Source organism: Rhipicephalus sanguineus, chromosome 1 (genome assembly GCF_013339695.2).
Source record: "Rhipicephalus sanguineus isolate Rsan-2018 chromosome 1, BIME_Rsan_1.4, whole genome shotgun sequence".
Lineage (NCBI taxonomy): Eukaryota > Metazoa > Arthropoda > Arachnida > Ixodida > Ixodidae > Rhipicephalus > Rhipicephalus sanguineus.
In genome coordinates, this window is record NC_051176.1 from 126,277,340 (window position 1) to 126,300,693 (window position 23,354).

Here is a 23,354-nt window from a genome sequence, read left to right on the forward strand (position 1 = left end):
AGGGTGCGACGGCTGGCCTACAGCCGTTGCACCCCCTTTCTGAGCAATCAAATCATTCATTCCTGTAGAAAAGAATTTGTCCATATATAACGTCTACTCATAAAAGTCTCTAAAACACACCACCCACTTACTGAAACAGCCCGCTTGCCACGGTGGTACAGTGGTTACGGTGCTCGACTGCTGACACGAAGGTCGCGGGATCGAATCCCGGCCATGGCGGCCGCATTTTCGATGGAGGCGAGAATGTTTGAGGCCCGTGTACTTACATTTAGGTGCACTTTAAGTAACCCCAGGTGCAGGGGCGTAGCCAGAAATTTTTTTCGGGGGGGGGAGGTTCAACCATACTTTATGTATGTTCGTGCGTGCGTTTGTATGTGTGCGTGCCTACATACGCACGCAAAACTGAAAAAAATTCGGGGGGGGGGGGGGTTGAACCCCCCCCCTACCCCCCCCCCTTGGCTACGCCCCTGCCCAGGTAGTCGAAATTTCCGAAGCCCTCCACTACGGCGTCCCTCATAATCATATCGTGGTTTTCGGGCGTTAAACCCCAACAATGATTATTATACTGAAACAGCCCACAGTACTTAACCGATTTCTTTTAACACGAAAGTGTTTTATGCCGGGGTCCGCCAAGACTTTCATGACGTATTTCCGTCACGGAAGTACGTCAGCAAAATGAGCGCCATCAAACGGCAAAGAAAAAAACTATAAGAAAAAGTTCCGTAGAAGGGAATCGAACCCATGACCTCTTAGTCCGCGACGATGGCTGGCGGGCGTTTAGCCCACTGAACTACCGCCAAACACACTGCGGAGGCGACATGAACGCGCCTTTTATCTTTCGCACTTGCCTCTCACAGTGCACTTGGATGGATGGATGCTATGAGCGTCCCCTTTATAACGGGGCGGTGACATCTGTGCCACCAGGCTTGAAAAAAGGAAACAAAAAAACGCGCCGTTGCAACGACTGTCCCATTCGGCGCGTTTCCAATACAAGTTTAATTTCGTCAACGCTTTAACACACCGTGAGGTGGCGGCTTTAGCGCAAGCCTCGCTCATAGCATCCATCCACATCGACAAGCGTCGCCTGGCTGTCGACATGGTCGCAACGCGTTCCCCCTCGCCCTCTGAGAAGTAACGGTCAGGCTAAAAGGAAGACACGACGCGCGTAGTGTTTCTCTTCGCATTTCACGACGCTTTTAAGGAGTTCATATCGAGCATTACTGCTTATTATGTGCTTTTTGATGTCATCTTTGCGCGGGATTCACCATATGCGGTGTCCACGTATGTGTTAAGAACTTCAGCTACCGCAAGGGTTAAATCATGATCATGGGCGTTTGTTGTCGGTACGGGGATGTGCCACTAGGTGTCAACGTGAGTGCGATGCGTCCACATCAAGCGATGCTATATCTGCCAAACAGTAGACATTGTACAAGCTCTCATATACCAATGCACTACAAAACAATAAACTATACTCCTGTGACGACACGTTTCACTTTCGTGTTATACCGATTCCTATGAAGGAGGGATCAACCATCTTTTTCATTTATCCGATCTATATTGGTTTAAACATTCAGTACTTGCCTCTGGGCGTCTGCCCATTTGTGACCAATTCAAAGGAATGTGTATTATGCCACTGTAGCGTAAGAGGTGCAGAATTCGTGAATGTAGCAAGATTCTCTACTCATCTTCATTCTTACCTCTACAGGCATCACACTTAGCCTTCGTCATCGTTGCGTCACGGCGCCTAGTCGTTTCACACCTTGCATCCGCCCATAGCTTGTGAACAGCGTGGTACACATAGAGGAACATTGTATAAGGTTAAAGACTTGGCATTTGTGGCGGATGAACATTGTATGAGGTTGCATGTTGGATAGGATTGTATTCAATTTTACGCATCGCCGTTGGTTTTATAGGTTTAATACACATTGCCTGATTAGAGTGTCCCTTCACACTGTTTCAATTTATATACGATTGATCTGCATAGTTGTTGTCGTCCTGATTGCCATCGTCGTCACTGTTACTGTTGGCGTTGTTCGATTGTCGTAACGGCATCCTATCGTTATTTTTTAACCATCAGCAGGACTTCTTCCAATTTATACGTTCGCCTGCAAAAAAAAAAAAAGAAAGAAAGAAAAGAAAGAAAGCCTGTGAGAAAGCTAATACGCAACCTTTAAAACAGATATGGTGCAGGCGCACTGTTTAAAATCAGGTCTATCAATACACAGACTGATACATATCACGTTTCCTAATGTTTCTTTCGCTGGGGTCACATCAGTAAAAAACTACACAGATTCTCTTGTTCATCAAAATTTTCCTATTAAAGGGGCCCTCCAGCACTTTTTGAGCATGGTCAGAAAATGCTGCCGATCGGTAGTCGAGGCTCCTGAGTACATGTGAGCCAAACGTTATAGCGTTGCACGCGGCCTGGAATTTACAATTAATTCTCAAAGTCATCTAGACATCGCTTGCTCTTCTCTCGATAAATGATGCTACAATCAAAAATGACCGCGTCATAAACACAAAGTCCACGGCCATTGGCTGATTTGAGCATCGTGAGCTGCGTAGTTACGGCGACCTTCCCCGGGATGGCGCGACGTGCCCGCGAATTACACCAGCGCGCTCGGGATCACACTGAAAGTAAGGCGCGTGTTCAAAGAAAAAAGAAAGAAAATGAAGTGCTCAAGGTCATTACGTGCGCTGATGAACGGACGTAGCTTCTTACCCCTTGCCATCCTCCTCCCTGCGTAGCTTTCAGCGCTCTCGCTGGTATACGCAAGGAGGGAGAAATCGCTTAAAGCGTGCGACAAATCCCTGTAACTTCGTTCGTACTTGACGGATTCAAAAAAGTTTGGCGGCAGTCGATTCGTGAGGCAATAAACTCCTTCAACGAAGTCATTCGATGATTACTTGAAAAAGTGTTGCAGGGCCCCTTTAAGGAACCCGGGCCTGAATTCGCAAAAATGTTATGCTAGAAATGTTCGCAAAACCAGATGCACGTAAACACTGTCTTTCTAAGCATAATTTTGAAATTGAATTTACGAGCAAAGCACTTTTTTTCACAAGGTCCCTCGTTGTTAAGCGCTCTTTATCACTGACCGATTAAACAGACAGGCGTAATAACTAAAGACAGGTGGCGATGCCATTTCGACATTCCCATACCAGCTCGACGTGACATCACGGTTTTTTGTCAACGTCTGTACTAGACAAATTATCTTTTTGTAGATAAATATGAACTAAATTCAACCTTTGACTCTTCAAGAATATGAAACACTGGGGAAGGGTCAAAGATTGACCGTAACAAGATTTAATAACATTTGCAGCCAAATACAAAAGAAAGAACTTTGAAAGTTGTGACGACACGGTGACGTGCTGGCATGTAGTTTCGGCCCGAAAAAAAAAGGGACATTATATGTACTTCATTTTCTTGCCTGGTAATCAATACCAAGTAAAGGAACAATAAATTCTTAAAGAATACTTGATTCTGCACGCATTGATATGGAACCTCTTAAGCGTTCTTAAGCTAGTACATGATAAAATGAGCCGTTTATTATGTTATCTCAAGTAGCTCTCGCACATTAAGAAACATATGGTATTATGTGTACATTCACAGGCGCTCATTAAGGAGACTGAAATTCCTTATGAATGAGAGTGTGTGAGTAACGCCTGCATTTTGGTTGTGCTTTTACGTGGTCTAACTTTGCATATAACACTACCTATGTTGATGCATAATTCCAAAAGGATGGTTAGGTGGTCTAGTTGGTAATTCATATTGGTTAAAAAAACAGGGAGTGCGGGAACAATGACGACGTTTTCTGCGGTTCCTCTTCGTTCGTCGTCCTTGGTTCCGCGCTCACAGTTCTTTGAACGAAAATGCGTTATTGACGACGTCTTTGGACAGGCACTAAGTTCCCTTGCAATGCAATTCTCTTCACTGACAAACTCGTTTTAAAACGAGGACGTTCAGATGCTTTTATAACTAACTGTGTCGGATATGCGATTCACATTTTTACGCGTTTAAAGTGGAAGGCAAATTTGCAGGTGCGGTTGGCATCTGTACTGGGGCGTTCTTCAAGCAGAGCTGCCTGGCCTTCCTGCTTCCTTATTGGTTCATCTTCCTGCTAGAGAAGTCCAGGTGGAACAACCACACCTACCTCTACGGTCTAATCGCTTTGCTGCTCAGCGTCACAGGAGCTAATCGCCTCTGGTACTAATATTTCTTTTTCCTTCTCTCTTTTTATGCGTCTTTGAGTGCACAAATGTAGACTCTATGCGCCTATTGTTTTTATGGACTTACTGCGCGTTACTTGAACAAACAAGAGCGTCCCTCAAGTACTGCGATCGTGCTCTCACGAGAGTCCATCATACCTACCGGTGGTCTAACAAGAGCAGGGGTAAAATGATCGAGTTCTGGGCAGGTTCAGGAGTCTAATTCGCAAAGCTTCGCTTTCGCAATTGCTTTTGCCATTGGCCGGTCGCATTCTGATGCTGATGTCCACCATCAGCATTGGCTGAAATTTGTTCTTAGAGATGACGCTAGCGCACGAGGCTTCCTTGGGAATACGGGTTTGACTGTGAGAGTATAGTCAAGAGAAGTTCTATATAGGTTTTTCAAGTGCAGTCAACTAGAGGGAAGTCTCGTGACCTCTATGATATCCACTGCAGCGTGCCTCCCCCCCCCCTCTTTTTTTTTCCTGCGACGTAAGAACGATCAGTAGAAAGCGGCAGCACCATCTGTCTTTTTTTTTTTTTTTAGATGAGGCACGCTCGCACTCATTAGCCGTAGTAAGACCGTGGTCAGGAACAAAAGCTCAGCTCTTGCAGTGCCTCGCAAACTGCTGATATAATCAGAATTTCTGCTTCATCCCTATTTGCATGTAGATGATAAAAAATTACGTATACCCCATTCACACTTCAGGTGAAAGTAACTACGAAACTCTTACGGTGAACTAAGGCATTACTTCAAATGTAGAGCGTTTCAGTCTACTGGTGTCGGTGAACGCTTCTCGCCACAGACGCAGCCACTTCGTGCATTTCATTGTTGACCAATTTGTTCTTTGCTGAGCCGTCTTTCACCAATTAACGCACTCATGAATCTCAAACGTCGTATTCACTTGATCCGAAACTTCGACTGCCAAAATAATACTGATGCATGAGCTATTTGCGCCTGTAAGCGCGAAGAGTAAATCTATTTGACTGAAGTTGTTGCTTCTGTGCCGCTATAGAGGTACCACTTGTTCCTCAACCTCAACAGACGAAGGGAAAAAGTTATGGACATGTCCATAACTTTTTCCCTTCGTCTGTTGAGGTCCTGGAGTGTCGTTTTCTTAATTTAAAGTACCTAGACGTTTGAATATTTCTCCGAACTCCTAAGACTGCAGCTTCTACATCTTTAAACTATTATGGGGATACGTTATGTTGCGCTTTGATTATTATACTAAAGGCGAGGCTTCGAGGTTCATTTGTCAGAGGCGTTATGTTCGCTAGCTTGCACTATGGGGTGCAAGGCTGGAAGCAACAGCGGAACGAGTGCTCGGACTCCCGAGGAAGAAGCTTCCCTCCCAAACCCGTGTCGCTTCCTCGTTTAAACGACATGGGATTGACGGGAATATGTCACGTTGCTAGTGTTACGTGATTTTGGCGGAGGCATGTCACGTGACTAGTGTTACGTCATTTTTCGCCACCTGACCAATGTTACACGGTTTTGCCGGGAACATGTCACGTGATTAGCGGTACGTGATTTCGCGTCACGTGACTAGTGTTGCGTGATTGTGGAAGGAGTATGTCACGTGTCTAGTGTTACGTGATTTTGGCAGGAACATGTCAGGTGACTACTGTTTTGTGATCTTGGTGGGGACATGTCACGTGACTAGTGTTGCGCGATTTTACGTAACGTGCCCCTCCTCTTTCTTTTTCTTCGTTCTTTCTCTCTCTCTCTATTTCTCGCTTCTTCTTTCTTTCTATCTCTTTAACTCTTTCTCTGTCTTTCTATCTTTTTTTTTCTCCTTCCTTTCTTGCTTTCTATGTCCATCTTTTTGTTTCTATCCCTTCATTTCCGTCTCTCTCTTTCTTTCTCTGTTTTCCTATCTTTTTTGATAGGCCGCGCAGTGGCACATACCCGTTTCTTTGGCTAACTGTTGCCTTCTTCATTTTTAGTGGACCAGTGGTGAGTAGTGGGACTTACCGAATTTCTGTGGCACGTACCCGTTTATGAATCGTGATACGGCATACAACTTACGGCTAACTTAAACAGCTTCACACTAAAAAGGTCACGTTAAGGGACTTGCGCGCTGCAGGTTTCCAAAATACACATCAGCAATATTTCTTTAGCATACAAAATATATCGGACAGGCAGGCACGACGATTCCGTTCTACAATGGCTGAACCTAGATAACGACATGTATACGTGTGATATGATGTCGCAAACGTAGGTCAGTTGACAGCTGGAGAAAAAGCGGAATCAAGAACACCGACATTCCCAGATGGAACTACGCACTTCTACGGTGCCAGGTAAGAACTGTATTTAGTGCACTCTCTAGTGTTTGTTGTTGTCCTATTTTAACGGATTTATCCCTTTCCCCCAGTGTAGGGCAGCAAGCTACACGTGCGTCTGGTTAACCTAACTGTTTTTCTGTGCTTCTCCCTGTATCTACAGTGAACCTGGCAAGCAGTATAGTTCACTCACTATCAAATGCCATGGTATAGGCATGATCACGGCAGTGCAAATTGTTTGACTGCATGTGTTTGTATAATGCAGTTAGTTCTTTCTTTGTTTTTTTTTTTTATTCCAGATACATCGTTAAAACTGAAGGGTAGGGAATATACAGGCGTAATTTAAAACCAGTAAGAACAATTGACCTTTTCCACGAAAACTTTTCGGCGCGAACTGAAACACGGACACAAAGAAACAAAATGAACAGAACGGGCGCCAACGTATAACTTTCCTGTTCATTGTGTTCCCTTGTGTCCGTGTTTTAGTTTGCGCCGCGAAGCTTTCGTGTAATATGAATCTTCACCAACTAGCTCAAACCAAGATCCTGCTTGAACAAATAACCAATCTAAAAATATTACATAAAAGAAGTGTTTTATTAACTCAATTATATAGCAAGAGTGTATGAATCGGAAGGGGTAGTTTTGCCGCCGCTCGCTTTGACATGGCATCGAGCTTACATGCTCCTGGTATTGTGCTATATAGGGTTGGGGGGTGTTGGGGGGGAACGTTAACTCGAGGATGTGATACTACGTCGGCAAATGTGGCACTCTGCCTACCGACACGTCGTCACATATATTCTTTCCATGCTCTTAATCGTTTTCGCTTGTTATCTGCGAGCACCTAAACTGGCTTCGGCCACGGTCACAACAATACATTTAAGCCACGCGGGGGGCTCTTCTCACTTAAACGGTTCGTTACCCCTACCACTCTTCATTTTCTTAGTCCGTGGCAGGGCTCTTTCCAGGCACTCGCAAGCCAACAGACGTCTTGCATACTGCAGTGGTTTGCGTCAGGTCGTGACGCAAATCGCTATACAGACCGCGAGCCAGCACTCACTTTAAAAAATAAGTGCGCCTTCTTAGCGTACCTAATCCTTTCCGCTGATTCCCTCGAAGAATGGCATTTTTTTGTTGGGTACATGTGCATGGGCCTGAAGCTATTTTAATTGCCTCGTGAACCTACTGTCATACGCCGCAAACCGTGAGTTATTCATGCTCTCAATTCCCCCTTACGACTTGTCCCTTACGACTCGAAGGCGAAAGCCATCTTCTTTTTCTTCTCAGTCGATGTATTGACCCTCCAGCCCCCCCCCCCCCCCCCCTCCGCCTCCGAACGCTTTCTGCACCTAACATGGTTTTGCACGGCCTCCACGATCGGAGGCATCGCGAACTTTCTGCACCTCACCTGGTTTTGCACTGCCTCCGTGATCGGCCCACCTTTGACTAAGCGACGATGTCATGAGATGACGCCATCATGTGACGTAATGGTGGCGCCACAAAGTTTCGCATCTATGGCGTCATGATGGCATCATGTGGTGGCGTCATTACGTGATGATTTTTTGCATCACTCAATCGTGTTGACGCCGACGCCCCGGGACGTCGGTCGACGCCGGCGGTCAATTTTCACGTTTGATGAGGCATCAAAGGCTTTCGCCTTAGTAAGGGGACATAAGACATAGTACACGCATCTTTTTCATGTTTTCAGAAATAAGGATGTATATGTTCCAAACGTTGTGAAGTGCAGGAGGAAATATATACAGTTCCCATATAGGTCATTGCACTTATCGTTTGTTTCGTTGACGTCTATTTACCTCCGTGCCGCACTTGTCTATTGCTAACGACGCGGCAGGAACATTTACCATGTTTGCTGTATCGCGTGTGATACGTGCGATATTACTCTTAAAATTACTACTGCCTCTTTTAAATAGAAAATTCTCAAAAGCCCCTTGCTGCAACAAGGTCTTTCGGTGCAGCAAGACTCTACGTCAATAGCGGTGGCCTTCTTGTAGGTACTTATCGATAGCATCTCTTTTAACGGCTTGCGTAGCGCTGTGATGTGACGGAATATTTAACACATTTACGAATGCCGGAATCTAGCCACAACATTATTTTATTATTACGTATTGAACGATGGCTGTTATCAGTTACTTTCACGCACGTAGACAAAGTAATGATCATTTCTAAGTAACCGTCGTTCGTTCTCAACTACTCCACTGCCGATTATCACTGTAGTGCAGTAACTAATCAAACATCATGTCATCACAGGTGTTCCTCGTGTATTTCATCGCCGGGCTCAAGAAGACTGACCGCGATTGGATCGGAGGCCACTCTATGGAAGGCCTGGGACGTCACTGGGTCTTTGATCTGTTCAAGTATGCCCACATGTCATAATATCGTTAGTGTCGGCAATGCGCCTATGTAATCTCTGTCTGGCTCTAAGAAGACGTTTTCCCTTTGTTTCCAAGAGGCAACTCAACCAGCAGATATTCGCAATGCGCACCTACGAGAACAAATATAGACGAGTATAGCTTTGTGGTCAAGCCCTATAATCACAGCTGTTTTCGCCGATGCTGGGACAAGGGGACAAATATTGCTCGCTAAAATAACTATACTTGACTATGGGACATGACGATGTGAAGTGGGCAATACTGCCATCAGTACCGGCAGTACGTCGATGGCATCAGACAGTCCGGAATTGCTGGCCTTTGGGTATGCTCTGAAAGTGTTGTCGTCATGTTTCTGCGCCAGTAAAGGGACCCTGCAGTCACCGATATCCTGCTCAATCGACCTTCGTGCGCGGAGCAGCCTTTGATAATTCGTTCAACATGCATGTGAGGGCAATAAAATCGCCGCATGTTAGGCGGAAGTCACGTGGTATTTTTTTTAATTCGCGCACTTTAGAGAAAGGCCAGAAAAAATTAAGCAGTGGAGTTATCTTACCATAAATTGAATATATTCGACGTTTTTGAACAAGCGATACAACGTTTGTATTGAAGATTCTTCTGTAGAGTTATTATTTAAAAAGTTCATTAGGAAATCTTTGTTAATTTCCGAGCTTGGCGGATTGGAAAAAAATATTCTGACGTGCTCTATATGGCTCCGACGAATGCTGCGTTAATTGGAGACGCGTAGCGCCTATGTTTATTTTTTTAATACTTGGTGCTTCTTAGACGAAACACCCTGTATACCCTCAGTAAACACCCGCTCCGCCACGGTGGTCTAGTGCACATGGTTATGGCGCTCGACTGTTCACCCGAAGGTCGCAATATCGAATCCCGGCCGCGGCGGCTGCATTTTCGATGGAAGCGAAAATGTTTGAGGCTCGTGTACTTAGATTTAGGTGCACGTTAAAGAACCTCAAGTGGTCGAAATTTCTGGAGTCTTCCACTACGGCGTCTCTCATAATGATATCGTGGTTTTGGGACGTTAAACCCCAGACATTATTATTACCCTGTGTATTGACACCTGCCCGTAATATGGTTTCGATATGTGGAAAATGCGAAGTATTATAACACATCCCAATCTCAGCATTTAGACCGGGAGTACGAAGGTGTAAAGCACAAGTTAAAAAGTAACCCTCGAATCACAGGCTGAAAGCTTAGCTGCAGTGAATACTTTTAGCTTTATCTTAAATAGGCATTACGAAAAACGCTTCCGGCAGGCATAAGCGATTGTTGGTCTTCGATAACCAGATGGCACAGTTAACAAGATGTATTTTATGTAGGCGCGTGCTGATCGACATAACGCATTTCCTCTCAAATTATTTATGAAGCTGGACAGGAAGCCACTGCTGGTGTGCTTCACATCTGAGCGCGGCGGCGGCAGCAGCAGCAGCAGCAGCGAAAGCGTCTGCTGGAAGCGTCATTACCGGCAGTGTTCATCACCGGCACAGTAGGCGTTCTTACAGACCATTACAGACTGTGCTGCATTCAAAATCTGATTCCCAGCATGTATAATACAGTTGCAAATGTGCCAGTATGCTTGTTGTTCATAAATAGTGGTGTCTCAAGGAAATTAGAAGGCACTACTTTTTCTATATTTTTTAAAGAAAAAAAAAGATTATTCACTTTCTGCAGCATCCATACTACGTGTTTGGGTGGCAAATTACAGGCTGGTAATGACCGAAGAGCAGGTGGATGCGTACGTAGTCCACTGGGGCGGATTCCTGCTAGACCTTACCGTCGGCTTCTTCATGGTTGCCTCGGCAGTGCGGCCCTTCGGAGTGCTTTTCTGCGTCCTCTTCAACGCCATGAACTCCAGAATGTTTGCAATAGGTGAGTTCGCTTCAGAATTTTGAAGGCTGCAAAAAGTGGGGTACCACCGCAGCAGCTTGCCCCGAGAGATTTTGCCAGGAGCAAGTGTACAAGGACTGGGTTGGGCTTTCTCTGACTTTTGATATGGGGCAGCGGCTAATCTTTACGGACGGTCAGTCAACTTATACCAATATACTAGATTGTTCGCCGCGCAGATAGGGCGCTGGCGATTTAATGGATCTGAGTGACCGATTATGTGTTATAAAGAAAGAAGGGGAATCGATCTCATATATTTCAGCGCCTCGGTAGATATTTCAGCTCCGTTGATTAGTGTACACGGGCAGTCGGTGATATGTGGAGTAATACCAAAATTATTGCATGCCCACGTTTTTGCTCTTTTTTGTTTCTTTCTCCTTTTTTTTAATTCCAGTAGATGTCGAATTGGCGCTTTGTTCCTTGCGCTGGCACCAGGGCGGTAAAAACAATGCCTTGCCATTTCAGGAATGTTCCCTTACGTGATGATTGTGCTCACGACCATATTCTTCGACTATTCGTGGCCCAAGAAGGTCGCAGCCATATTGCCTGTGTACATCCGGAATATGGTGCCGGATCTTTCCGCTTCTCGGCGCGACTTCAGTAACTGTTGGTACCCTGGTCGAGGCAAGGTAAGGCATTCCCATGATCTGGGGACATCTGTACGTAGCGCCATCTCTCGGTGGCAGTAACGGCGTCCTGCCATAACTGAATGGGAAATAGGCGAAAAAAAAAAACGTATCTGACGACAAATGCTAGTTGCCAAAAAGGACTCCCGGTTCTATACAGCAGAGACCCACTGGAACATTTCGGTAAAATTGCAGTGTCGCACTACAAAGCGTGCGGTTTCCCGGAACAATTGAACAGCGTCCATTATAAATACATGGGGTCGCATTTCTTGCCAATAAACAAATAGTCGCCAACGTTTCAACGAAAAATGAATTCATGACGTTTCGAGACCGCTACGGGTCTCTTATTCACATACAAGCGAAGCAAGTTGGGCCGTGCCTTTATATGCGAAGTAAAGGCGTGCCTTTACTCACGACCCAACTTGCTTCGCTTGCATGTGAACAAGAGACCTGTAGCGGTCTCGAAACGTCATGAATTCATTTTTCGTTGAAACATGGGCGATTGTTTGTTTATTCTATTGTTTGTTTATTAAATCTATATAGTCCACTATCGTCGGTATTCAGGAGTAAAATTTGTATTTGGCTCTTACAGATTGGAACATTTCGCTTGGGTTTGAATTAGCTCGTAAAAGAAGTCTGAAACGATTCGAATGTACAGTATAGCAATATTTTGCGATAAAATTAACATCATCCTTGTGCTTCCGTCGGTGCCGTCCTTCGTCGCATGGGCGTAATGGCGATGACTAGACTTGAAGAGCGAGTGGTCCTTCCAGGCAAAAAGCGCACTATTCTGGACTGTCGGCAGCGTTTTCTTGTTCTTGGCATCTACTGAAGGCCTTGAAAAGTGCTCCAGCTCTTCTTCTTCTTCTGAGCTCGTTTTATGCCGTGCCGTTTCGGATAACTTCTTCTTCTTCAAGGAATAGATCGGTGCCCAATATCTTCATTTCATATGTCTTTTATTTCAAATATACCATCTTGGAGCGAAAAAAGGACATGATACTGCAGCGCTAAACTCGAAAAGAAACGCTAAGAGGCAAAAAGAAGTAGGAAAGTCGGCCTCTTACTCTTTATATTCGAGTTTTGCCCTACAACATCATGTCCTTCAGTAAGTGACATCTCGCCCTATAAAAAAACCAATTGTGGAACGTAAACACGATAGCAAAGCAACTAGGACACAAATGAAACAGATTGATTGAGACCATGTTGGTTGTTTTGGTCACGATTGTTGACGCAGCGCTGGTTTAATGAATGTGGTTCAGTTTGATTGAAACAGATGCAGGATTTGGCTCATTTTTTTAAATTCGAAACTGCCTTTTTGAATCCACGTTACAATTGGGAATTGCCCCATTTTGATTCAAACTGTTTCAGAAGTTAAAGATACTTAGGCGCGCTTTACGCTCCCGTTAAATTAACCGTTTCGGTTTCTGCATTTGGCTCTTTTTGAAAAGAAAAAATAACGCCACAAGTATAGTGTAATGCAGTAGATGAAGTTTTATGGGTAAGCAAACAGCAAACAGTAGCACACTAAAGTTGTCTTAACGAGCATGTCAGCATGTCTTAAGGAGCTGTGTTTAAAGGCCTATCGCCGTTCTCATGTATGCACACATGCAGGCCAACATCCGCAGCAGTGGCAGTCGAAAGGTCGAGCGTCAGCTACGCAGGTGGAAGATGACGGCGTTCCTCGTCTGCCTGCACGTGGTCTTGCAGCTTTTCCTACCCTACTCGCACGGCATCACGAAGGGCTACAACACGTGGACCGAGGGAAGCTACGGCTACTCCTGGGACATGATGGTCCACAACTGGAGGCCCGTGCACGTCAAGCTCGTGCTCTACGACAACGCCACGCACAGGGCCCACTTCATCGATCCTGAGGCAAGATACGGCAGGCAATAACCGCGCGTGCCTATAGCATAACAGTACACCTGAACGAGAAAAGTGGTAGGCCGCTCAAGTAAATAATGAAAGGAGACAACTATACATAGCTTGCACGTGACGTCATAGACGCACAACATAGCTCCAACATGGCGGCTTTAATGACGTCAACGCAGTATAAGCACGAAGCGATTAACCTCCTTTAGTGTGATAACGACGTCGCTGGAACGTTATTGGGCCTCTGTGCTTGAATAACGAAGGAATTAGCCTGCGAGGTACTGATAACACAAACGTGACGTCACAGAGTTCGCGTGCCACCACGTTGGCGCTCAAACCTGGCTGTTTCAGTGAGGTCAGTGGAAGCCATCTATATATGGCCAACTCGAGATACAACAGTTATTATAGGATTTTGCCAAACAAAGATTTTATATTTACACGGCAAAAAATTGCTCTCGTAAGCGATTTCTTACGCAATGCCACCGCTGTCGCGTAATGAAGGGCATAGTTTCAGCCTTCCAGTCTATTTGTTTTCTTTTTTAACACGATAGCGTTAAAGAGCTCGTTCCGCAGAAATTCCGGTGTCAGTGTCGGCGGCGTCTTTGGTAGTGAGCGAAAAATCAGCGTTGTCCGTGAGCGAAAATTCGAGGTAGATGCTAATAAAGGTACGAGCAGGATGGCGTCCGCACTTTGGCTTTCCTTGCGGCACGGTTTAGGTGTCCACCAAGAAGCGAAGAGAGGCTGGCGATTGGGAAGGCGATACGAACACGGTCCGATTGTGCTATCGCGTTTTGCGTGGCAGAAGCGAAGAACCGCACCAGGCGTCAAAACATGTGAATTGCGCAACGAGTCGGTGGTCTAAAGGCCCATCGATTACAATGCGCTCAGCCATAATTAACCAACATTGTCAGCAGAAACAGCATTAAGAAAGCGTGCAGCTGCGCTGGTGCGCGTGTTGCCTTATACGAACTTGTAGTGGGTACGTTGGCAATTCGGAAAAGGAAGAATTATATGGCGTAGTGCGCACTTCGCAACACTGCTTGCAGTAGGCATTCTAGGATACTTTGAACGGCCATTGTTAAGCGCACAGACGTTCCTTTCCTCGCGGCAAGGTTGAGGTGCCAAGCGAGAAACGAAGGTAGGCTGGCGATTGTGAAGGCGATGCGAACGGATCCCGATACGCGTTCTACTCTTGAAGGCGAAGCTTAAGTGTCCTCCAAAATTTTTACATGTGTATTAGATGCATGCGAGGACAGACGAATAGCATGGGATGTGTGATAGCGTTTAAAGGCCTAGCAACGAGTTGAAAAGTCACTTACCAACATGATGCGTGCTTTTTCCTCATTTTAGTAGCCTCGTTTTTTTTTATTCTAGACCTCGCGGTAAACCTGGTAAGCGCGTGGTAACTTGTAGAGAATATGTATATCTAGGTAAGTTTCTAACAGGGATACTTGCTCATGTAAATGAAATTTACCAAAAAATAAGGATGGGCATGGAACGCATGCTGCAGTCTTTCCCGAATCGTGGCAGGCAACTTACCGCTGTCCCCAAAGCGGAAGGTGTACAAACATTACATTCTACCAGTTCTGACATACGGGCCGAGGACAACAAAGAACATCGACAAAATTAAGGATCACGCAGCGTGCGATGGAATGAAAAATGATAGGCGTAATATTTAGGGCTAGGAAGACAGCACAGTGCATCAGATAACAAACAGGTGTAGGTGATATCCTAATCGCCACTGAGAGACAGAAAAGAAAATTCGGGAGCCCTTCCCCTGTCGGGACAATGGGGCAACCGAAGCTTGGTGCGAGCGTGCCTGACCTACTACTTTTCTTTCTTTCTTTATTCCTTTCGTCAGCCCGTTCCCTCCCCGGCGGAAGCGAAAAGGCTCTGATTGGTTGCGGGCGTGGTGTGAGGGCGCATACGCGCTTGGCATCGCACCTAATGACTCACGTTCCGGCGCCGGAACGTGAAGTCGTGCGTTCATATCCAGGCAACAATGAAATGTAGCAACGTGAAATGACGAGCGACCTCGATAAAAGATCAGATTGTCATGCCAGAAGCGGGTGATCGTCGACAAGCCTACCGTCGAGAGGGCATAAATTATTGGGAAAACGGCGCATAAAATACGCGTGTGACCGGCGCACCTTCGAGGGCCGCGTTTATCGGTTCGTTTCGGCACCAGCGTCCGGTTTATTGCGTGCAACAACGCAGCCACAGAAATCTGTAGCTCGTAGGAAGCTTCGCTCGAAAAAAGGACAGGCCGCGTAATGCACAGGCCAGACGACCGACGGTCGCTTATAGAGTGACGGAATGTAGACCAAGGAATGAGAAACGAAGCCGGGAACGACAGATGATTATAGGTGGGGCGATGAAATTAAGAAATTTGCTGGCATAAAATGAAATCAGAGGCCGCAGTGGACACAAAATAGGCTGACGATAATTACATGCATGCGATAAAGTTGCATAAAGCGAGGGAAATTTGCTGGCATAAAATGAAATCAGAGGCCGCAGTGGACACAAAATAGGCTGACGATAATTACATGCATGCGATAAAGTTGCATAAAGCGAGGGAAAAATCGTCTAATTCGTGTGAAATATTATTCTCTCTACCGGTGCGCTGCACGTTAAATACTTGAGTTGCTATTTCGTTTCCATCCTTCTTAGATCGCAAATCAAACAAAAGCGTTGCGGGCAGGCAGATCTTCAAGCTACAAACGATACTGCATGCGCTGTGCGTTCTATAAAAAAATAATAATAAAGAGAGTGTATGCATAGCATATCGTATAGTTTATAAATTTAAGGATATCGGAAAGTTTGTTTCAGTTGAAAACGCGAGCATAGCGTGAGAAATAGACACTGCGGAACGTTTTTCCTTCCGTTTTTCTTTTCTTTTTATTTTTTTTTTTTGGGGGGGGGGGGGGAGTCGCTTTCACGCTCCACAATTCTAGCGATTATAAGCTCTGAAATTTCGAAGTAATTCACGTTGCCGAATGCGCATCTGATTATGAGTTACAGATGTATCCGCAGCCAAGGAAATTTTTTGTCACACGCCGAAAGCCGGCCGTTTTTTTTTTCTGTTTGTTCGTTGTACGTTTGCACGTTTCAGTTTTATTTTATTATTTTTTAGCTCGTGTAATGCGTACGTATTGCTCTGTTTCCAAGCAAGAGATTACGCAGTCTTTCTTTTCCGGTACATCTGCGGGAAGCGCCCAGGAAGAGAAAGTTCCGCTTTATTTTGCCGGCGCAGACTTCTTTTACGATGTATCTTTCTTGTTTCGTTTTTTCAGACACACACACACGCCTTCATTCTTCACTCGGCACGTCTGACACGCGCGCATTCGAGGTATACGATGACCTCGTGAACAGAAGGGCTATCGAGACGAAAACATAAGACCACTTGCGCACCACGCACAACGCGCGGATTATATTTGTGGTATACAGTCACGCGCGCGTGCTGCACTTGTGGAGAACGACGCATAAGGTGCTAATAGATATCCGTCGCACGTGAATGACGTTGGCATGGCATTCGTCCTCCAATCTTAAATTTATTTTATTTTTTATTTTTTTAAGGGGGAGGGGGTTCTACATTCCCTAACGGCTCGCTAGCGTATACATTCCGTTACATTCTCTCTTCGCATTACGGTAATAATAATAATATCTGGGGTTTAACGTCCCAAAACCACCATATGATTATGAGAGACGCCGTAGTGGAGGGCTCCGGAAATTTCGACCACCTGGGGTTCTTTAACGTGCACCTAAATCTAAGTACACGGGCCTCAAACATTTTCGCCTCCATCGAAAATGCAGCCGCCGCGGCCGGGATTCGATCCCGCGACCTTCGGGTCAGCAGTCGAGCGCCTTCGCATTACGGAGCATGTTTCGTCGCCGCCGTTCAGAGCACGGTAATGACGGGTTTCTCAGAAAGACCTGTAAAAATTAAAGTTCGAGCCGCTGCGAAGTGCCGCGAGTGGTCGCGTAAATCACACCGACATTGTCGGGCAAGAAGGTGCACTCGACAAACAGCACTGGTATTTTCTGATCACGCACGCTTGTGTTGTCTGACTGCAGAAGTTCACCACTTCGAGGCGTTGGCACCACCAGGCAGACATGGTCGTCCAGTTCGCCCACTGCATACGCGACAGGGTCCGGCAGGATTATGGAATGAAGGACGTCGAAATATACGTCGACGTCTGGATGTCGCTCAACGGGAGATTCGCGCAAAGGTGCGTGTGCGCGTGTGCGTGCGCATAAAAGTGAGTGACACAGCGTACAAGGTATATAACTGTCCATGCGAAGGAGGTTATCTCGTAATTATAACGACGTGAACATTACTGGCTTCCGAAGCAACGTCGAGCGGCGCCACAGCTCTTATCGTGACTGGGAAATATATCCACGGCGCGTCGCCTGTCGCCACAACACCGCCGTCCCTGCTTCCGCGCATGCGCAGAGCTCTCGGATTGCGTCTGTGGTGCGTCACAATCACGGTGTAAGAATATTCAGGTGTTGACACTGCGCTCGCATAAGCGGCCAGAAAATGTTCGGTCGTCGGTCCGTTGAGCGGTGCGCCATCTAATGGCTTGAGACGGAGAGCGCCCGCGAGTAGCCGAATCACGGTGGTGTTACGTCATCGCCGCCGTGCTCGCCGTGCCCTCTCCTGTTGCTCTCTCGATTTCGCCCCTCGACGCCGCTTGGCGGATGCACATTATCCAGCAAAATGGCACAGAAAAATTCACGTTATCAGCAGCATGCGCGTTGCTATGGAGACGACTGCCCCGCTTTTCGTAGCGCCCTCTGCAAGTCATCTGATAAGAACCCGAACATTATCTGGACGCGCGTGGATTGCGGTTTCCCATGCATTGGGGGAAGAGTGTCATCACCTGAGTATGTTCTTACACCGTGGTCACAATGTAACTATTGCTGACTAGCAGTGATCCGGGCCGAATGAGGAGCGCATGCGCGCACGTGTCCTTGCCGCCGCCGCTGCTGGCAAATCCAGCGACAAACCGCCTTCGCCGGCAGCCTCTATCCCCAGTCACGCAGCTCGGCCGTGCGAGCGTCACGCCCAAACTTGAGCTTGGGTTCCCTATATGTGGGATGACCAACCCTTTGAAAACGTGCGTGTGCTTGGCGACATCAATATTGATACCCTTCGCCCTGCTTTGCCACTGGTTGCTGACTATCTCGACCTTCTATCGAAATGGTGCTTGGAAGGCGCTATACATATACTGACACAAGAAGAATTCTTATCTGGAAAATTCGTGAAATCCTGCATTTACCACATTAATGTCCGTTGTTCTAATCTTGTGTCACATGCAGCTGTTAATTAAAACCAAGGTCGCTGATCATGATTTTGTCTGCTGTCGCCTCGCAGAATGTTCGAAACCTTAAAATGGAGATGGAACAAAAAAAAGAAATTTCGATTGTTGATCCAAGGCTTTTCTACAACCTTAGCACAAAGCATGACTGGCATTTCGTATTATGCACTGTCTCCCCACCCAATTTATGCGATCGTTTTGTTCAGATATTAGATAATTACAGGGAAAAAATGCACCCGTTGTGTTAAAATAAGATTACATCGAGAAGAGATGAAATGACTGTCGCCACAAATATAAACTGCAGTCAAGGAGAAAGACCTTTCGTGGACCCAAGCGAAACGGGCTCCTAATGAGCCTGAGTTGCTACAAAAATTTAAAATATTTAGAAATCGAGTGAGAGCCATGATCCGACTGGCTAAGCGAAATCACATTCGTGGGAAATTTAGTGAAGCTCACTCAAACATGAAAAAGACGTAGTCTCAAATAAATGAATTGAGAGGCGTATCTAAACGTGGTGACCATCAGTTGTCGCTTCTCTCACACTTTCCAGCTGATGGAATCACTGGTGCAAATGATTTCAATACTTTCTTTTCACGTGTGTCTGGTATTGCTAAACCGCACCCCGAAATATGTACTCTAAAATACAGCACATGCAAATCTGCGCGCCTTCCTTCTATTTCAGAATGTGATCTCAAATCAATCCATTTTAACTTAAAATCTAACAAGTCACCTGGCATTGATGGAATTTCCGTGGTTGAGTTACGCAGAAACCTTAATGCTATTATGTTATTAACATTACTGAACCATATTTTTGATAATGAAATTATCCCAGCAAAAATGAGAAAGGCAACAGTAATTCCCCTGTTCAAGGGAGGTGCTCGAAATAAACATGAAAATTACCGACCAGTTTCTATTTTACCCTGCATCTCTGAAATATTAGAAAAACATCTCTTGCAAGCCATGTCTAAGTACCTTGATGCCAATAACATTATCTCAAATGCGCAGTACGGTTTTATACCAGGTAAAGGCCCACAAGACCACCTGGAGTATGTTTCAGACCTTATAAATTCTGCTTTCGAAGTTGGCCAGGTTGTATGCGCTCTATTCGTTGATGTTAGCAAAGCTTTTGATAGTGTTTGTCATATATTCTACTATTAACAAAACTATCATTGACTGGATTTCGTGGGCCTTTTTAAAAATTACTTACTAACTTTTTAGACGATAGAATGCAGTTAGTTTCCACAGGACAATGCCGTAGGAATATGACCTCTATAAAAGCCGGAGTGCTTCAGGGATCAATATTAAGTCCACTTCTCTTGAACTTATGTGTTAATGATCTCGCCGTTGCTATATCTACTGACATATTTCAGTACGCTAATGACACTGTCATTTTGCCTCGGCATTCCCGTTTTCCAGAAGCAATTTCCCTTTTGCAAGATACTACGATAAGTGTTATGAATTCGTTCGCCAATAATGTGATTAACGTGGACGTTTCTAGACCACAGCTTATTCGTTTCCATAACCCATTGAAGAAAGTTAGTTTAAGCCTCCCATTATTGGCTCACTCTGCCTCTTGCTCTCCGTGTACTTGCGCACCCGTTCCTTGTGTTTCAACTGTTAAATACCTTGGTGTATTTCTTGACAGTGACTTCGCCTGGAATTCTCACCTGGCGTACGTTTGTTCAAGGCTCCGGGCAGTCTCTCGTACATTATGTATCAGGTACTATCAGGTCGCAAAATGACCCTGTAAGCTTTTGGATATAATATTCTCTGGTACGGTGTTACGGCATTCGGTCACTGCGCGATTCGATGGAAAAATAGAATAAACTCTATTAACAAAATGGTTTAGTAAACACGAGGCACAAATTTATACAGCGGCGATGCCCACACGCTGCGTGTGGTCTTGGTGCAGCATGTGGACATTACCACTGTAAAAATTTGTGCCTCGTGCTGTTTACAAACCATTTCGTTGAAAGTTAGCGTACGTGTTGGGTCTCTCCTTATTCGTCCTTGCATTGCTTCTTCGCAAAATGTTCAGTGGTTTATTAACAAGGCCGAATGTCAACCTTTGTGAAAAAACAAACTTTTAACCTGTGGGGATCGAGAGCGTCCTCCTACCTGGCGCCTCGTTCCCCAGCTGCCGCGCGCATGCCGGCCGCGTAGCCCGGGCGCACTTAGGCGCCGGCAATCGCCAAGATGGCGGCCAGGGCGCCTCTTTGTCTGGGCGAGCCAAGCGTCGGCTCCGTCCCGCGCTGGCATGTCCGGGCACGCTACGCTGGCGCGCTGCGCGGACCTACGTCACAACGCAGCGCCATTCCCCATTGGGCCGCTGGTGACATCCTCCTCTCCTACGAGCTAAGATTGCTAAGATGCGCCCGACGATTCGCACGAGAGGTTGACGCGCTGCTCTAGCAGGCGGCTTCTCGTTCGTGTGCTCGACCGCTGCCCTTTGTGTGGTAGTCTTAGCGCCGCTGGCAAGCGTACTCGATCGGTCTTGCGGAGTTCCCCTTACGGCCTGCAAGCCTGTGACTGTCGTACTGTGCTGCATCTTGGGTTAATAAACCCGTTGTTGTTGTTACCCTGCCTCGTGCGTGGTTTCTGCGCCGTGTCGGAGAAAACGACGAACCCGGCCGCAGCGTCGTCGCACGCGGCGGCAGTGGAGAACGTCGCGTCCCTGCACGGTCGCGCTCGTAGGTAAGCCTAGTGCAAACCTATCTCCACAAACCAAGAAAGAGCGCTGAAGCATCTCATGCCGACAGCAGCACCGTAACATGTGCACACAAACAACTACTGAGTGTCTTTGTCATATGTTGTACTTCTCGAAGTGTACCTCCTTTTGTAAAGAAATATTCAGCCAGTTCCACGCCTTGAAAGCCGTCGGACGGCGAAGCTGTAAGCGCGCGAGTGTGTGGACAGAGACAGCTTAGTCTCATTTCGAGCGTCGCCAATATCATCATCATCTCGAGCCTCATCATCATCATCATCATCATCATTTAGCAGTTTCTGACCTGACTGCACAGCAACGCGCATGGCGAAGGACAGAGCTTCACTGGACGCACGGCATGACGTATAAACCTAAACGTTGGCAAAGGCGCCCGCCCGTTATATTCAATATATCGTGCCGTTCTGGTGGCGTCCGGTGTCAGCACATTTTAGTACGATCACTCAAACTGTAGTAGCGCCTGTTGGCCAGCGCTGGCTCGGTCTCGTGGTCTGTGCACATTTCAAGCTGCTGTTTTCTAGAAAGTCATTCGACCGTTATATAGCAAATTTTCAGCAAACTGCGTCTATGGTACTAAGAAAAGCGCGTTGCTTTATACTCGACTAGAACAAGTGTTTTTAGCGTGGCTAAACCAGGGGCGTAGCCAGAAATTTTTTTTCGGGGGGGGGGGGGTCAACCATACTTTATATGTATGTTTGTTCGTGCGTAATACACAGTAAGCGCTTTGAATGAATTGCATGCACACTGAGCCACGACTGGGCACGACGTTTCTGTACGTTCATTCGTCTTTAAGTTGACCGCTGTGGCCACGCAACGGCAAATCTGAGAAAGCTTGTGATGTAGTCATGTACACCTGTGAACAAAAGTATACGGGCCGTGGCAGTTCGTGCAGAAACTGCCGTCGGCACCGTCTTGTGGTGAGCCGTCTGCTGTCGAGAGCTGGCGAATGCACGGCCAGAGCAATGCTATCGGCAAGAGACGGCTCGCCACTACGACGCAGACTTCCGTATACAGTGGTCCGTATACTTTCGCTCGCGAGTGTAGTACAGTCGTAATCTTTTTGAGAATGAACACGGAAACGCGCGGCTTTCCGAGCTCCCAGCGCAGTTAAACGGCGGCAACGAGAAGCATTGCTCACGCGCAGTGTGCCCGGCGTGCGAGAATTCTGCCGTCGCGCACATTGCGTCAGGCAAGCAAGCGCGTGTCTGCTGCAGGTGTACTGCAGTAAGGAAGCCGTGTACTTCAAAGTAGTAAGTGTTATAATAATAATTGTTTTAATAATAATTGGCGTGTCGCGTAACGGCGCTAGTAGTACAGAACGCCACGCGCTGCTGTGTTCACTCTGAAATCAAAAAGATTGTGACTGTACAGCATATATTCAGTGAAGCGTTCGATGAGTAGGGCAATGTCGGCGTATCTGAATCCTTCGGGATCCTGGGCGCAGGATGTACGACCCAACGGTGAATATCCTGGAGCAGCCCTGGTCGCCGTTCGTCGAAGTGCCATGGGTGCTGCCTGTGCTCAGAAACTTCAGTGAGTGGAGGGAAAGCTTCAAGAAGGTCCGGGGCCGAGTGCATGCTGCTTCAACGCTGACCGATGTCGAATTCATCGCCGATTTTCCAGGTAAACGTGAAGAAGCCGGTATTTTTCATGGATGGATGGCAGCTGCTATGCTCTTCCCTGGCTCGGTATAAAGGCGCACGCGTGTGTTGGTGGAGTTTATAAACACACGCGATCGGCCGCTCAGATTTAATCAGATTAAAATACTCTTTGGCATCATAGGTCGGCAAAAAAGTTGTAGCTCACTCAGACTCACCATAATTTTCCTCAAGCGGACTCACTCGGACTCAGACTCACCAACATATTAGTGAGCCGGACTCACTCAGACTCAGACTCACGGGTTGACTTGAGCCTGAGTGAGTCGGCTCATGAGTCCGTGAGCGTACAACTGCCTTTTCTTGATCTTGGTGCCAATGCTCCTTAATGCCAATATTTCACATAATCGGTGATCTACAATACGCCTTTCGATCATATACAT

The 23,354-nt window shown here is 46.4% G+C and overlaps 1 protein-coding gene across 1 annotated transcript in view; it reads left to right on the plus strand.

Moving 5' to 3' along the window:
• The window catches only part of LOC119379132 (vitamin K-dependent gamma-carboxylase), a 58,337-nt gene that overhangs the window by 1,812 nt on the left and 33,171 nt on the right, over positions 1–23,354 (plus strand). The window contains exons 2-9 of the mRNA XM_037648323.2: positions 4,039–4,204; positions 6,429–6,507; positions 8,755–8,861; positions 10,600–10,763; positions 11,244–11,407; positions 13,016–13,276; positions 17,348–17,502; positions 22,761–22,939. Coding sequence (XP_037504251.2) covers positions 4,039–4,204; positions 6,429–6,507; positions 8,755–8,861; positions 10,600–10,763; positions 11,244–11,407; positions 13,016–13,276; positions 17,348–17,502; positions 22,761–22,939 — 1,275 coding nt within the window. The remainder of the gene's footprint in view (positions 1–4,038; positions 4,205–6,428; positions 6,508–8,754; positions 8,862–10,599; positions 10,764–11,243; positions 11,408–13,015; positions 13,277–17,347; positions 17,503–22,760; positions 22,940–23,354) is intronic.